This window comes from Rutilus rutilus (assembly GCF_951802725.1).
Source record: "Rutilus rutilus genome assembly, chromosome: 24".
In the NCBI taxonomy this organism is placed as follows: Eukaryota; Metazoa; Chordata; class Actinopteri; order Cypriniformes; family Leuciscidae; genus Rutilus; species Rutilus rutilus.
In genome coordinates, this window is record NC_140228.1 from 22,879,245 (window position 1) to 22,897,463 (window position 18,219).

At 39.0% G+C, this 18,219-nt stretch overlaps 1 protein-coding gene across 5 annotated transcripts in view; it reads right to left on the reverse strand.

Moving 5' to 3' along the window:
- The window catches only part of kmt2ca (lysine (K)-specific methyltransferase 2Ca), a 144,579-nt gene that overhangs the window by 85,032 nt on the left and 41,328 nt on the right, over window positions 1-18,219 (reverse strand). For all 5 annotated transcript variants that reach the window (XM_084399083.1, XM_084399082.1, XM_084399080.1 and 2 more), the window contains exons 4-7: window positions 12,484-12,634; window positions 6,043-6,255; window positions 1,559-1,710; window positions 1,366-1,475 (exon numbers count right to left, since the gene is read on the reverse strand). In XM_084399083.1, the coding sequence (XP_084255209.1) occupies window positions 1,366-1,475; window positions 1,559-1,710; window positions 6,043-6,255; window positions 12,484-12,634 (626 nt within the window). The remainder of the gene's footprint in view (window positions 1-1,365; window positions 1,476-1,558; window positions 1,711-6,042; window positions 6,256-12,483; window positions 12,635-18,219) is intronic.

Genomic DNA, 18,219 nt, shown 5'->3' on the forward strand with positions numbered 1-18,219 from the left:
GGTGAAATGGTCCTTCCATCCTGAGAGTAGTCAATACATTATGTGTTCAGAAAAAGGAATGAAAAAAATCAGACCTCTGTAGCAGCTGCAGGACAGTAAAAACTCTGACCAATCACTGCCATTCGGTGCGAATGTAAACTAAAGAACCAATCAGATGCCTTCATGTCTCGTGCCCGAGCCCAACTGCGCGCGCTGCCCTGCGTGCACTCATCACATGTCACCATTCCCGGAAATATTCAGCTCAAAGCACCTGCATATGCAGTCAGCGAAGGCAAACAAGGCAAAAACTACTTCCTCTGACCCTGCCCGCACTCTTGAACGACCTCCTCTGCTTCGCCCTCAACCCCGGACCTGTCCTCGAACCGACGATGCGGTACTTGTCTCCGGACTCGGAGTGTACGTTAGTCTTCATTAGAGTCAACAATGTTTTCATCATGGAAACTCTTACATGCAAAACACCGTATATGTTATGAATCTTACACGAAATTCACCTTCATCACAGTGTAACTGATGGTAATGGAAAAACGTGTATCAATGCAACCTGTTTTTAGTTTTGCCTTAGAAATATAGCTCGTTACCGAATGAAACTTTACCATTATCGATATGCTAGCTTGATAGTGAGTACTAAAAGAAATCTTATTTGTTTATATTCATAGTGATAAAGTTAGGTATTTTATTACATGTGATTCTGACATGATGTCACTGTACGTACTGCGCTCCTTCCTCTCCACTCGTCTCAGGTAATAAATGCGTCTTCCAGCTGAGCCTGAGCGTTTGGTGTCGCGCGTTCATGTGTTTTGGGGGCGTGGCTTTGGAAGGAGCTCAGAAGGGAGGGGGTGGGAGTGAATTGAAATAATGAGCTGTGTTTATTGCAGATTAAAAGGTCTACAGTCACTCGATTTTTATATTTTCTTTTTCAGAGTACTTACATTTTAATTATGTATTGGTATATAAAGACAGTTTAAACTAATTTGGAATGGTTTTTTTTTTAGGAAAATCCTACCTACCCTGCCTTTAATGCTCACCAAGTAAATCTTTAAACATTAATAAATTAACACTGGTAAATGTCATCTTTAGCAAATCTAAAAATAAAAATAAACTATTAAAAAAAAGTCTATTTATCATTCGATTTGTTGATTGTAATTGAAGAGCTCTAGTTTTCCACCTCCAACGTACTGATGGAGACCAGCAAGTGTACAAAACAGAATTGCTTTTTCATTGGTATATGCACATGGAACAGGGCTAGACTGGGTGCTGGTATGTCAGTTGAAAAAGGGTACAAGTTGATGGAACAGCCATTTTAAAGCAGAAAGCACAAACAAATCCACAGAAACATTCAAACACACTGTTGCAGGTGTCACTCACCTCTGTGCTCCCTGAGTCAATTGCTTTGTCCACATACAGCAGCGACTGTCCCTCCCCACGGCATACACCTTCTGACCAGGCAGCACACCGCAGGTGAGCGCAACACTGGCCTGCAGGTGCAAAAGAATCATGAACACCACCAGCCATTGAAAGACACAAACAGTCAATGTAACGCTAGTGTAGGGTTACCTACCCGTGGGGTCGAATAAAGACGAAACGTTAATGTCATCGGGAAGGCCTATTTGGCCCAGTTCATCCCAGAATTTGCGGCTGGGCTCCTCAGCAGCGGGGTCTGTACTCCCAGGAGCAGAGGTTGAATGCAGGCCACTGTCTGGAGAGCTGACCCTGAGGAAGGAAGCGAACGGGCACATTAGCTTCATCTGAAAAGAGACTGAACAAGTTACGAAAGAACATTTCAAGGTGACAGCTATGTTGCCTGTTCTTTTGTCAGATTCCAAACACGTGCCATTTTATTTCTAGACGTCAGCATCCTAATGATGTTTCAAGAAGGCCTACATTGCAACATCCTATGAAGCCCCATCTGCAACGGCGAGGTATGGGGTTATCATACTTGGCTCCAACACAAGGACTGGCTGTTCAGAGACAAAGTATGAAAGAGACGGAGAAAGAGAGAGGACGAAAGAGAACCGGAAAGGGGGTGGGAGGGGGGCAGGAATGACTGGCTTATTGGATGTGGCGCTGAGAGAGTGAGCCACAGAGACTCAGAGAAGCGGAAAAAAGGAATTAACATTTAAAAAGAGAGCCGGTTTGAAGAGGGCCAGCCAGAAGTGGGCTGCAGCAGGGACAGGATGAAAGACTACTGTATGTGATCCCTCTTCTGTCCAGAACATCTGCATAAATATAAATAAACCGTTTGGTGTGCAACATCCTCTTTAAAAAGGCTTACATCAGAGGAGCGACATTAGGGATGGGTATCCTGAAGAACTCATTATACACAATATTATTACGATTCTGATTCCTAGAAACGATTCCATACTTGGTTCATATTGTTGGCGACACAAAACCACAATTCCTTTTAATCTAAAGAAATTTGCTTACAGGGGTCATTCTCAAATTAGTTTCCTATTGTGGTTCCTTAAATTTTAAGGCATCATAGGTGCAGTCCCGATGTAAAGACCTACCCAAATAGCAGGCACTAAATGTTAGTCTTAAAAGTGCACCAAACCATAAGGCAGTATCCTTCACAGAAGAATTCCAGAATACTTTGAAGAAATTATTCCAGAACAGATAGAGATAAACATTGATTAAAATTACTTTTTTTAATACTAAAAGTAAGTTATTAGTTTAGCAAGATGCCAATGTCAAACTGTACTGCTATCAGTTTTTGCTGAGTATACTGTACACTTCACGTGAGGAGCTCCATTTGGCAATAAAGTAGCTGCCAAACTAGACCATTCCAAATCAGTCACTTATGAGGTTATTTTTGAATTAGTATGCAGCCTTAAAGCCAATTCACACTGCACCAACAGACTCTGACCAACGGCAACAGACAGGTTTGTCGGGTTACCTCCCCAGTCACTCCCCTCCCCAACAACCCACCACTTCTATGATTGCTGATGACTTCGACAGCTAGGCTATTTCACAGATAAGGTGGCATCCATCAGCAACCAATTCTCTGCACCACTTAGCCACAGCCAACCTCCACCCACACACATTCCACTCTTCTCTTCTTTATCTCTCTTCACAGAGAAATAGGTCTCCAAATTCTCTGTGCCAGCCAACCAACAACCTGTCCCAAAGTAGATCCACACCCATCTACTACAAGAGATCAAACCAACATTGCCACCCACTCTGACTCACATCAACAGCACATCCCTCACAAATGGCACATTTCCCACCACATTCAAGTAGGCTTGGGTAACTTGGGTAACCCCATTGCTTAAAAAAAAAAAAAAAAAAAAAAAAAAAAACACTTCAATATTACAGCAGTTGAAAACTACAGACCAGTTTCCCTACTCTTCTCTCAAAAACTCTTGAACTCTTGTGTTCATCTCTCTGCTTTTCTCATACAGAATGACCTAATTGACAACAACCAGTCTGGGTTCAAAAGCAGACACTCCACAGAGACCATCCTACTGACCACTACTGAAACTCTTCAGCTGGCAAGAGAAAACTCCAAGAAATGTCCTTATTCTACTTGAACTGTCTGCTGCCTTTAATATTGTAAACCACCGGATCCTCTTGTCCACACTCTCTGACTTGGGAATCACAGGTACAGCACTTCGGTGGCTTCAGTTTTGCCACGTCTGGTCTTCAATCAGTCAAAGAGAACCCAAGTCACACCCCTCATCTCACGCCACTGGCAGTCACGGACAGAATCAAATTCAAGGTTGACACTGGCTTTCAGGACTGCCACTGGAACTGCAACCTCCTTAATTCACTCATATAAGTTTAGTCATACAAGACCTCCCATCAGCTATGGTCACTGAAGGAGCGAAGCCTTGTTTCTTCATAACAAGGCACAAAATCTTCATTCTCTCTGCTCCTCTCTGGTGGAATTAGATGCCAACCTCCACCCAAACTGTTGAGACCATCACAACTTTCAGGAAGCAGCTGAAATAACGTCTTCCACAAATCACCCCTCATCCTTAAACCAATACGATATCTATAATATATATTCAGACACCCTTAGAATGCATTGTGACAAACTTATCAGACTGTCACACTGTTAGCTAAGCAACATGTTAACACCAAACTCCACTTAGCTTTTTCTAAAAAAAAATAATAAAAAAACCTGATACAATATTTGAATGTGTCCCTGTAAAAGTGTAATTGTACATTTAAGGACTAAGGTGTAACAAGGACACATAAAAATAAAATAAAAACCTCACAGCAATGTCTGGTCCACCTTAACAGTCTCTACCTTAAATGACATGCAGTGGTTCTCGTTCACTCTTTTGAGCTGTTATTGTTTTCACTCCCCTGTCAATAACTGGCACAGTTCCAGCTCAGACCACCCAATCAGATGCCTCCAACACAACAATCCACCGCCTGTTGGCAGCCTGCCAGTGACTGCACAGCGAGCATTACGTCATCATTCCTCAGGGAGGGGTCTGATTGGTTGAGAGGAGCTGAGCAAATTAGGAACTCGTCCAATGAGCCCAAGGGTGGCTATGGACAGGAACTTTTGACAACAACAGGTCACGTGGAGCTCTGTGAAAGGCTGCTGGTGAAGTTCTCTCTAATGGATTTCTCCTTTAACCCTCCATCTAGTAACTAATCATCAGGCAATTTTGGCACCAAATTAATTGACCCAAATTGAATTGTGGTGTTGGATTCATTAGCAATTCCCAGAGTATTTGGGTCAAAGCACTCCATTCCTCTCCATCAGAAAGCACAATGGAAGAGACTAGTTCTGTTTGACCCAGAACTTCAGTAATCAGAGTCCATCCAGCAAAGCTAGAGCCTTTTAAGAATGTATTTGTGAAATATACAACTATGTCCATTTTCCAAGCCTGCAACAAAGGAATTTTTCTCCTAATTTAAGGAAAAATGTACCCCCAAAAAATGCTAATTTAAACACTCCCATGTAATTCTAAAACCAAATGTATTTTCCCCCAAGGTGGATCTTTTCCATAGAATGAAAGTGAACTGATATAAAAAAAGTCATATAAATTTTATATTTAAAAAGTCATTTTAGAAAAGTCATATAAAAAAAGAATGACAAAATAAGTGTAAATGGCTCTATTTCATGGTACTGTTTTTGAGCCATTCACTTTCATTGTATGGAAAAAAAGCCACATATTACATGGATATGGATATTGTGCTAAATATTTTAGCTTGATGGAAGAAAAGGTCAAAAACAACATCAGGGTGAGTAAACAACAATTTTCATGTTTTTCTTCAAATTTCTTAATTATTGTACATTAAATATTTCAAAACATTTAGTTTGAAGCACTATTTGTTTGTGTGTGAGCATTAATGTATTAAGAATATTATGCTTAATTAATGTGAAAAGAAATTTTAAGATTGTAAAATAAAAAAACACCTCACCATTATAAAGATGAACATAGTTTAAAGCCACATCGTGTTTGATTACGACAAGTAATTTACACAATTTGATGAGATGGTGCCTAGCACAGCACCCAGTATTGTTTCAGCTCTACTGTGGTCATCGGGGTCATTGCTTTTTAAACAGGGGGCTTTTAGTCCCAGCAGCAAACAAAACCTGCAAACCCTTCTCAACTCTCACCTCTACACAACCTCATTACACATCACAACTTAAAGCCACGTCAATCTAACACTTCAGAACCGCACCATACCACCTTCACAAAGACTACCAAACACTGTACTTTCTCATTCACCATTCCCCTTATGCGCGCACACACACACAGAGCAAATGAGCACCAGCCAAAAATACAGTAAGCTGTAACGAATGGGGATAAAATAAAAATAAAAAGAACTCAATTACATGAACAATTACAATAACTGGCTCGGGGACGTGTTCTTGTGATTATATATTACAACATGCTTAAAATTTGAGCATTCATGGCATGATAAAAAAAAAAAAAAAACTGTTGCAACAAAATACAATTACCGTAATGTGAACATTTTGCATCTTTATTGCATTGCTTTTTTCCATTTCCTTTTAAAACTTGTCAGCAGAACCAAACATCCACCCAATGCACCTTTAACCTGACAACAGCAATAACTTACTTTTTTAGGCCGCTCCCACGATGCCCTGGACTGCGGTTGTCATTGTCATCGAAATCATTTTCGTCGTCATGGTAATCGTCATCCTTCTCGGAGCTGCCGCGGCGGTTCCGGATGTGCAAGGGGACGTAACCAGGCGTGGGTCCAAACAGTTTCAACTCACCCTGACCCAAGAGACTCTTTTCTCCACAGTAGCAGAAGGCACAGAGCTTTTCTCTGAGAGGGATGAGAGAGAAAAAAAAAAAATGTAGCAAACATTTCTCAGACATTTTTCAACTATTCAATCAGAAACATAACATAAGTAAACATTCCTTAATACACACACACACACATATAGCCGTAAATGCTGGGCCAAACATTGCAAGTGCATGGTTCTGTTTTGCATACTTAAAGTGCAATACTGAGAACGCAACATGCAACTCGCAGTTATGAATTCCGTTCTGTATGCCAAAAAAAGTGACCTTTCATAGCCAAAAGTGGTTGCATTCAAGTAAATTGTTTTGCCCCAAGTCATTAAGCAGTTGCGCACCTCACTGCTCTATCTGTGCAACAATCTGACTAGTCAGGGGTTCATAGTCCACGTCTCATGCCCTAGTGCCCTGCCGAGGTGCTGGAACTGTTCTGACTGGGTGACCTAACTAAAAAAGAATTACGTGAGAAGATATGACATCCTTGGATGGCTCTGACAGTGAAATCACACTCTAAATCAGTCAAAAGAAAAGAGCTCCTACACAACCCACAACTAGGGATGTGCACAAGTCCTCAAGTACTCAGATGTGCCACTGATGATCAATCATGAAAAACGCTGTGAAACATTTTTTCTGATTGGTTATTGAAGCATTTTGGGATGTACCTGAGGTCTGATTGGTTAGAGTTAGGACAGCATGCCGTCCAGACCGGCAAAATAAAGTGAACATTGACTATGAATGGGTTATCTGCTAAAATATGATTGGGTCATATTCCTTTTAGACATTTCTTTTTTTTAAACATTGATGATAAAGTATAACATAATTTTCCTCGTCATATTTTTTCAACAGTAGGCATACGTTTTAATTAAAATCGTTTGTCATCATTGCTTCAAAAACACGCAGTGATGTCTGGAACTGGAATCACTTGATAAAGTAGATGAAAATACAGTTATGTGCAAGATGTGCAGCGCCAATCTGCCATCAACATATCATTATAATGAAAACACTATAGAATGTTATGAATTCTTGTGCTTTATTTTCCCATGTTTAAGCACGTTGTTAAAGGGGTCCTATTATGCTTTTTCACTTTTTCAACTTTAGTTAGTCTGTAATGTTTCTGTTTGAGCATAAAGAAGATCTGCAAGGTTACAAAGCTCAAGTCCACTCCAAAGTGAGATATTTTATTTAACATAATCCACTTTTCAAGAACTACAACAAATGGCATTCATGATATGAATTCATAATGTTCCTCATTTAAGTATACCCAGCCCGATCTCATCCCAAGGCGTCATATACTGACGCTTTTGACATTTCGTCTACATCCAACGTGAGACGCAGACAGATATGGGCCAGAAGGCGCCTCCTAGCGGTCTAACCCTAACCCTACCTCAGACCTAAACCTACCCATAACCGAACAAAGCTCTGTGCGTGTCATATTGACGCTAAAGTGTGCCATGTGCGTTGGATGTAGACGAAATGTCAAAAGCGTCAGTATATGACTCCCTAGGATGAGAATGCGTTAGTATACCCCACCCAAATAGCTTTGCCTCTGCTAGCCTGCTAACTAACATTACAGTATTGATGTAGTGTTTACTTTAGCTTTTGTAAGCTCTTGCTTAAAAGACTGTTCACCGCCCCTCAGGAAAATTATCCATGATTTTGTGATCGGTTACTGTTCGTATTACCATAGGTTTCCGACAAATATGATTAAATGGTGGATAACATTGAATCTATAAGAAAATTACCAAACAAAACATACCACTCTGAAACATCCTGTGAAATCCGTTCTTGAATCGGGCTCGAAATGGTTTGAAATAGACGCCATTGTTAATATTTACATCTTAGTAAATAACATAAATATGTACTGCCAGTTTAAGATATATGGTGTTCCAGCATCTCAGAGAGTCTTTTTTCATTTACTGAGAATTGATCCGTCTGAGACACTGATACACTTCATCATGAACTGCACAAGTGTAAATGAACACTGAGCTGCATTTCAACTCTTCAGACTAAATCGTAGCCTTTTGTGATTTGAAAATTATACTAAGCAATACAGCAATTTAAAATGTATTTTAATTAACCGTGCAGCCCTATTTATTTACCATTTTCTGTTATCTAATTAATTATTAGCTTTTCATCAACTCAGGAACACCCTGAAGCTTCCTGTCTGGGAAACCCTGCTGCTACATGTAATAGTTTGTTTAAAGTCAATATTACATACAAAACTACACAGAATTTTCCCAGCAGTACATTCAAGTTTGTACTTATTTAAGTTATTTTTGGTCTTTGGCCCAATTTTTTTTAGGTTTGGTGAATTACTAACAAAACTAAGCAACACAAAATAACATAACTGCCTCATTCTCTAGTAAATGAATGGCTGGTCTGGATGCAAAAGCTGTTACAAAGTGGAGCCATGCATGTTCTTGTACAGAAGCCTCCCTAAAAAAAGATTTGCATCCAAACTGTCCTGAAATTTTCTGTAGTTAAACAGCTCACCAGTCTAAACAAGTCATGATTTATTTGTCATGTTTCCTGTCATTTGGCTCTTGGGTGTGTGTGTTTACTTGTATTCGCCAACAACATTTTGCTCATAAACATTGTGATTGTTGTGAAATCTTAGTGAAATGTCATAATTGTCAGCGCATTCTCATTAGAGTTCATTTACTTTCTCTGTCAGCTGTGCAGCCCATGAGAGCTGTTGTCAGTAGAAGATGTGAAGCGCATGCAGTACTGAAGGGGGTCTCCTCTCCTCTCACACACTGCAAATGGTGCTGCACATTAGCAAGTGCACAATCTGTGCTAATTGGGAAACTAAAAGAGAGCACTCTCTCACCCCCTCCCTTTACTAATGACAGCAGCAGGGCTTCAGCGGTCCCCTCCCCCCACACTCCCTCGCTTTCACTCAGAGTGTGCCAAAAAAGCACACTAGCTGCAGCCATGCGTACCAGTGTTTGCAAAATCCTGAAACTGGTATTTTTAGCATTGTTTTCCGTATGTTTTTTTTTTTAAAAGTAACATTTTCTGACTGAACTGCAGGTTATGATGTCTGACACAACAGAGAACTAAAGCCCAAAGTATACTTTTTTTTTTTTTTTTGTGTGTACATTAGCGTATGTGTACCTTCCAATGCATACCTTCCATTTGATATCTGCTGTGAAACAACAGCACAGGTCAGTATTGCTACCTTGTGGAACAGCTGATTTGTGCAAATCAAATTTAATGTGCATGTGCAACCTTGCGTGTACAAAAATCGATCGACACACGTACTATTCTGGTGGAGTTGGGCGATATACCGGCAGACACAATTCACCGGTAGAAATGTGTCAACCGGTAAAGATTTTGGACTATCGTCTCGATCGCAGTTATGTGATGTACCCGTGCTGTACCGTCACGAAAGCTTATTCTTTGAATGTGTTTTTAAGGCGAGACACTACAGGTGAATAGGGTAAAATTTTTAACTAGCAGATATCACCATGAAACTTTCCCAGTTGATTACCTACATTAAGATGAGAAAATAATTTATTACAAGTTTTCTGTAATTTAATGTTTAAATATGCAAATCAGGCAATATCTAATCAAATATGCACTAATTTGCATATATTTAAAAAAACGATATCTGAGTATTGGATAAAGCCAGGTTAAAAATTATTTTTTCATTGTTTTCACATATTAGATGGGAAAAAAATTACAGAGGGATTTATGGATATCTACTTTTGTTATCCTGTAAATCAGAAAATACTGTCAATAGCATTAAAAAAATGATTTTCGCCATGTTTTTTGGAATAAAATGTTATATAAATCAGGCTAGGAATAATATATTTACAAATCCCTCTGTAAATGTCTTCATAATATAACTAGGTACAAGTCTGGAAAGTTTGGTGTATATAGGTGCTACTGAAGTGGAGATTTCGGACTTGAGTATGAGAGAAAAGTCATTTTGAGAAAACGGGCTTTACAGATTTTTCATCAGCCAATGAGATTGCGCATTCAGCCCTTTTACTTTCACGACTGGTTGCTGATAAAAAGGAAATGACCATATTTGGATCCGACAGGATTGTACACATGAGCGAGAGCTTCCTAACGGTGCATGTGATGACAGGCTGACGGCAGAGATCGCAGAGCAGCATGTTGATTTAGAATGCAAACTTTTGTTGAATTTATGAGAAATCTACAGACGCAAACAGACAAAGTGTAATAAAATAAAGACCTAAATGTGTATTTCAGACTTTTTTTCAACAAGTCTGAAAGAAGACATGTTATTGAAGACAAATATCCAAAAATCTCAAAATTGACCAGTAAAAAAAAAAACAATGTTTTTGCCTGCCGTGTCTCGCCTTAAAGTGTAAGTTGCAGGTTAACCACCACAGCCAATTAATGTGTAAATGAAAGTGCTCTATATGTATATATTTAATTATTTCTGTCTTAAAATGCGTTAAAATAACATTTATTGGGGTTTCTTCAAAGGTAGCGTGTTTTTTCAGTTACTGGGTGATGACGTCACAAGAGGAACTCGCAACCCATACTCCGCTAGATTCCTACTGTATTATGGCTATTTGGAGAACGACTGAGGATGTGGGAAACCATCAAATTCTTTATGGACCACAGCCCTACAATTTTTAACTGGTCAGGCATGAGAGAGGGGAGCCATATGGCACTCAAAGAGTTAGTAATGTTTGGTGTGAGGAGAATGAGTGGAGGGTTGGCCAGGTGTCCTGGTGAGTAACGTTAGCTACGTTAGAGCTAGTCTAGCCTGGTGCAAACTTAACCCGGATAATATAACGGAACAAGCAAGTCTTTTCAAAATATTGCCATCATGTAGAATAGCAAGGAGGGACAACGACTGAAGACATTATTTACTTACAGTAAGTCAGTCCAAATCAGAGCTGTAGAGATGCACACACTGCACAGGCACCAATCGCTAGTCTCATCGACGCCTCAAACGTCATGTAATACCCTTCCTCAATCCACGCGTTATCAATTTCTCACGATTTAATTAGCGATGTTTATTGTCAGAAAAGAAAAAGAGAGATCGATGTCCCCATCACTGTTTGTGTGGGCTAATCAGCAGTGGAGAGTATGTGCTGCCGTGAGCTGAACGCGTTTTGGAGTTTAGTCGAACAGCTCGACCCGCGACCGGCTGATCTGACGTGCCTGAACGCGGTGCCTGAACCCGTTTGTTTTGCAATAGCTTATTCTCATTTCAGGCAGGATCACGGTCCCCTTGAAGTCAGCACACACGAGTATGTTTACAATGGAGTTATTTTATCCAAATTTTTTTTATCAAATAAAACATATAACCAACTTTTCTTAAGTTATGTAAGGCATCTATAGCTGCTAGCGTACGGTAACTCTACTAGTGAGTTCCTCTTATGACGTCACGCCCCATCTAGTGGAAGGGAGCGGGAGCGGTTAAAACCACTGTTAAAAGTGCCAACTTTTCATATTATATCAACATTTTGGTATAAAAAACAATGGTGGGCGGTTCTTATCTTTATGTTTAATAAACACATTGCATTACTTCGTGAAAAATTTAACCTGCAACTTACACTTTAAGTCTTGTGGTTTAAAAACAAGTGAGAAGTGAAAGAGGACTCGTTTCAGTATATGCGTCTGTCTGAGAGACTGTTTCTGAGCACTGTGAGAGACATGCACACATGAAGCCACTGCTCATTATACAGCGTGTGACTTATTTTTGCTGCCTTATTGGACTTGAAAGGTGTGTCAAAATGCCTGTCTTTGCGAGTATCCTTCTAAACACAGTCGTATATGTTGTAATGTATTTCGCCCACCCCTACATTCTGGTGACGAAATTTGCATTGCGCACTGTTCGCGTACCCTTGCATATGCCTAAAAACCGAAGAATACTTTGGGCTTTAGTCATCCAGTGAGTAAGTGACCGATTCAGTCCATGATTCACACCATGACAACTCTTGTGTACCATTCAAACTGATTAACCAATCATTTTAACTGATTCTCCAAAAAAAAAAAAAAAAACATCTTTCATCGTCACATACAATTCATCACAAACACGCCCACACACACGCAACTTGCTACTTGTTTTGTAAGACCCTATTGACCCCCTTGAACTCCCTTGTACACTTTCTTCTGTCCAAATATTGTTCATCAGTACACTGTTTGTGTGAACTCTCTCACCCTCTTCAGGGCAACATTAAAGCTTAATAAAAGCTTGCCGCTCAACCTTTAAGCGCACACATACACAGCTTTGAGTCAGTCGAGTATTTGTGTGTTTACTAACCTAGTTTTGGCTTTTCTAGTGGTGGAGGCAGACGATCCAGCAGAGTCTTCTGACACGGAACGCTGGAAGAGCGGGGACAGAGGCCTCTCGTCTCTGGGGCTGAGATCCAGTGGCTCAGGGAAATCATCATCCGTATCTGGCTCAAGCATATCTATGAATTCAAACAGGACAGGGACGATTTTAAATGTACTTTCTCTTTTCACAACTTTTTCTTGAACAATAAAAGGTAGTCAAACATGAAATCAAAATAGATAGTCTTTTGGTTTCTAAAACAATAGCTTAACCAAGGTCATAAACTCAAAGCTCAGGAATTAACACATAACCAGATGTTTATTCGTGTTGATAACAAAAACTGCAAACATGTTAGTATGTTCATAAAATTTGGGGGGGAAAACACTCCCCAGGCTCACCTTGATAAGAAGTTTAAAATGAACCCCAGTAGTGAAGGACAGAAAGGAGCTACAATCTAAGACATAAATTACAGATTGTACAAACACACCATGACTCATTTAAAACTATTAAATGACTAATTTAAAACTATACAAACAATAATTATCGATCAAGTTTTCCTACATAACCAGAAACACAAGCTTGCTTTCCTGGAAACATTTCATACGCCCACTGGATTAATGGAAACGGTCGTATGAGTGAAGAATGTTGTCTTGCAGCAAAGTGACATTCATATTTGTGAACATGTCATCTGCTGATGCTACATTAAAGCAGTACAAAAGAAGAGCTGCCAGATGGCAGTTACAATGACCCATGAGGAAGACGAGGAAATGTATAAAAACAAAAGTTCTCAACTGGGTTTGCAAGAGGATGCATTGGATTTTAGACAAAATATAACTGTACAAAACAAAATAATCATAGTAGTGCTATTTCTTTATAAAGTAAAAAATGTAAAAGTTCGACAGCTTCAAACCCTAATGTAATTGTATGGAAAAAAAGAGACCAGTACAGCCTTCAGAGATATTTTTCCTCAGAAGAAAGTTACATGGATTTTCAATGAGATGAGCATGAGTAAATGACATGATACCGGTATTCTGTTTTATGGTGAACTGTTGCTTTAATTTAGTTGAAAGTTTTTAAAAGACATCTACAAAACTCAGCACTGTGGCATGAATCTTACCTTCCATGGATAATATCACAATCAAGATTATAAGATTGAAGATGATATATATATTTTTTTAAGGTTGTGAAAGAAGTCTCTTATGTTCTCCAAGGCTACTAGGCTTATTTTTCAAAAATCAATACTCCATTCTTAAGTGTCAAATTATCCTTCAGAAATCATTATAATATGCTGGTTTTGCTGCCCAAGAAACATTTATCATTGCTATCAATGTTGAAAACATTGTGTTGCTTCATATTTTTATGATTCTGAACACAAAAGTTCAAAAGAACAACTTTTAAACAAAAAAACTTTTGTAACATTATAAATACCTAGAAATGTCTGCCGTTAATTTTGTTAAATTTGATTAATACTTGCTGACTAAAAGTATTAATTTCTGTCAAAAACAAACCAAACCTTACTGCCTAACTCCCCCATGGATATTGACATTTTGTTCCTCTGGAGAATGCAAAAAAAAAAAAAAAAAAACACCTTCACAAATACGATGCATCACAAAAAGCCACTACAATGGGAGCCATGACCTTTAGATTAACCTTTAAAGGGAGGAAAATGGCTCATCTCATGGCAGACTTGCCCACACAGCACTTGTAAAAATGGTGTTTGAAAAGGCAGAACATTGTTTTTTCCATTGTTCAAAAGAGCATTCAAGTCAGTAGACATAAGACCAGAACTAGAAGAAAAAAAAAGGTGTGCACCAGATTTTGATACTGAAGAAGATGAAAACATATCAGTGTGACATGAATACTGACTGTAACTCTTATGATAGAGTCTATTTCCTACCATTTACAACCTAAAACACAGATGTAGCTCATGTCAGAAGTTTGTGAGACATTTACTGTGCAAATACACAAAATACAAATACACAGCTGTATTTGTAAAAACATTTTAGTGTAAAAAGAAGAACGGACTGGTGTGGCGTCATTTAGAATAAAATCAGACCAAAACCAAGTTCGCTTGGAGTTTGATTTTGGGGAGTTCGAAACTGTTTGCCAAAGCGAATAATATTCCAGAAAAGTTTGCTCCAGCTGGAAAACACCTTCGAATATGTCATGGCAATGACATAAGTGTGTTCTAAGGATCCGCCGCCTTTGATGTGGAAATCTTCTCCGGTTCATTTTTTTTGTCCAGGCTGTCGAGATCAAACACTAACTCTAATTTAGCAATGGTTTAATGACCATATATCATTATTGCTCAGTCTCTTTATTAGAATTCAACCAGAAAATACAGGAAACTTGTACGCAGTATAAAAAAAAAATAATTCTCCCACAATCCTGGGCTTTCCACTCTGTGACAGTTAAGCTAAAAAATAAAGATGGCGTCTGAAAGTTTGGTTGGTCGTCAGTTTGTGTGTAATGTACATTTTTGACCAATGTTTTCCACTTTTGATGTAATTTCTAGCGAGAAATTACTAGTAAGTAAATATTTGCTTAGTTATTACCAAAGCTCGCTCCATTTTGCTGTATGATGCTTGTTGATCATTCATGTTAGCTCTTAGTGCATTCATTAATGCTAAGAGATACAACTCTAAAATGTAAAAATTGTATTAGTAAATGTTGTAATTAACAATGAACAATACTTTAATAAACCTCAGTTAATGTTAAAGATGGACTCTTATTGTAAAGTGTTACCATTTCATATAAATCCAAACAGTCATGCTTCCAGATGGCCATCTTTGAATATCTACACAAAGGCCAGTGCATTGGAATTAGATACATATGTATATTGTATGTAACTTGATGTTATTTAATGAACATAACAAAATATGCATTACAGTGACGATAAAAAAAAACTGAAATTGGATGCGGTTCAGATTTGTTGATATGTTTCTGTCAGCTGCGTGAACATATCAATTTGCTTTCTCATGTCACTAGATTTAAATAAGCAACTTTGCTGCATAACAAATGCATAAAAGCAACCAGCTGGATATACAGTAAACTAACACAAATAGATGATAACAATCATGACATTAAACATTTGGGTCGGGCCTGCGTGTGTTTTTGTCACATTGTTTTAACCGCTTGAGGTATTACTAATGGTAGCGTCCTCAGGCTCGACATCAAACACACTGCTATTCTCAACTAATGCTGAGTCCAGTCAACAAATTAATTACTTTATAATGTTATGAAAACATGTACGGTGATGTACTGTATACCATTTTATTGTCTGTTTTAAATCCGTATCTGAAGTGTCCCGCTCTCACATGTCAAAACAAACACCACAATGCGTCAGTGATAGTTTTTATTTCGCCTCTAGAGGACGCTCTCATACTGTGTAATGACAGCGGACCCTTCTCAGGCGCTCCAGCCAGAGAACCCGGAAAACGCAACCCGGAAAAATGATCAGCTTGGATTTGCCGATAACCGATTGTTCCGATCAAGTTGAGTTTAAATCATTGGAAGCTTGCTAATAAGAGCAACTTTCAAATCATATTCCATTCAATGTGCCAAAGATCATGAATTTGACAGACAATCAAAATTTTGCATCAGCAAGGCCTCTTTCAAAGGGAAATCAGCAAACAAACTGGATACTCAAGATGTGGTATTCAAGCTGTTATAAAAACTTTTGAAGAATCAGGGAGAGGTCAAGGACAAAAAAGAACTGGAAGGCCAAGAAAACTTTCAAAATATGATGTGAAGTTTCTCAGTGTTTCTTCTTTGAGAGACCGGAAGAAGTCCAACAAGGACCTGGCTCAGTATCTGGCAGCTTCACCGGGATGACAAGTTGACCCTTCTATAGTCCGAAGAAGCTTGATCAGGAATGGTCTTTATGGAAGGATAGCAGCCAAGAAATGGGGGCTTAGGTATGCTAAAACTCACAAAGATCGGAATTAAGATCAGTGAAAAGGAGTATTTCGGAGTGACAAATCAAAGTTTGAAATTTTCCAATCGTCGACAATATCTGTCTGTCCTGGTTTGGGGCTATATTTCTGCCAGTAGTGTTGGCGATATTGTCCGAATTGATGGGATAATGAATGCTGAAAAGTACATGTTTCAATTCATCATGCCATTCCTTCTAGAAAGCACCTGATTGGGAATGGTTTTATTTTTTCAGATAACAATACCAAGAAAACTGCTAATACAGTGAAATCATATTTAGAGAGAAAAATAGCTGATCACAGCTGATAAAACACTAGTGGCTTTCGCTTTTTCGCGGGGGAACCTTTTCATAGTTCCTGGAACTATTGGTGGAAGTACCCGGATTTTGGAGTGTTCGCACCGCAGGAACTAGGAACGATTTTAGAAACTCCTTTTGGAGGAACTATTTTTGCTCCTACTTCAGAGAAGAGTCTAACCCAGCACAATATGAACCATCCGTGACGTTAGTGTACACCGATTGGCCAAACGCACACGAAACACCATCACCCACCATAAAAAAAAAAAAGGCTAGGTAAACACAGATTATAGCCTATATATTTACTCCAGAAACTAACTCTATGAACATGGAAAACAGTGATAGATGGGCCTCATAACCTTTCCGCTGAGGAGAAAATCCGATGCAACTTTGAGGGAACAAAGCTAAACATGATTATTTCTGCTCAGCTAGCAACACTGGACATCAACCACACGGCATACGCTAATAACTTTTCATTACCGTCTACTTTTTTTATGTATAACAGTTCTATCTAATAACGTATTAGACAGGACTGTTAGACAGATCGTAAACTAATAAACACAGAGAACGTGAGAACTGTGTGCTCAGGCTCTAGCATTCTCAGCTCCATCAAAATAAAGGTCCACCGCGCCGTCAAAATAAAAGTCACAACAACAAGTGCGGGTTACGACACTTCAGAGTTCCTACTGGTGGTATAAATGCAACCAGGAAAACGTTCCAAGGGGAACCATAAGTTATTGGGGAACCACCCTGGTGGCTAGTTCCTTGAACTACCCGGTGCGAAAGCCCCTACTGACAGCTTCCACAGAGTCCAGACCTGAATCTTATAGAAGCAGTATGGGATCTCCTGGAAAGAGAAATAAATAAAAGACAGCTTAAATCTAAAGAAGAACTCTGGGAAGTGCTGAAAGAAGCCCGGTATAATTACCAGAAGATTACTTTAGAAAACTTCAGGCTTTGGAATTAGAAAAGCTTCAGAAGGCTTTTAAAAGGCTTTGGAATAAATAAATAAAATTCAAATACATTTAGTAAGAAGAATGTCATGAGAGACTAAGGGTTATTCCAACTCAGTTTTATCCCCTTTGGACTGTTTTTGGGTTGTTGTGACTCAGTGACCCAGAAGTCATTTTCTGTCATCATTGAAGGAACTTTTAGAGCTGTTAAATGGAGAAAATGAATATCTTGCAGCCGCAGTGTCACTGAAGCGTAAGCAGCATCTTTATTTTAGTGCTGCTTCATACTGTCTAGACACAAAACTACATCTCTACAGTTGAATCAAAACAAGCCTGCAAACATATTTCTATTCAATCATGTTCACCCAATCTCCCTCTGCCTGCCCAGAGCAGAGACACTTGCAATGTAATGACTAGCATGAAATGAATGTTCTCAAGAAGGTTTCTTAGAAAAAAAGCTGGCATGATCATGATAGAGTCCTCTGAGGTTGATAAGGGTTAAGACCACCCTCACATTAGAGCAGGAAGACCAGGAAACACTAA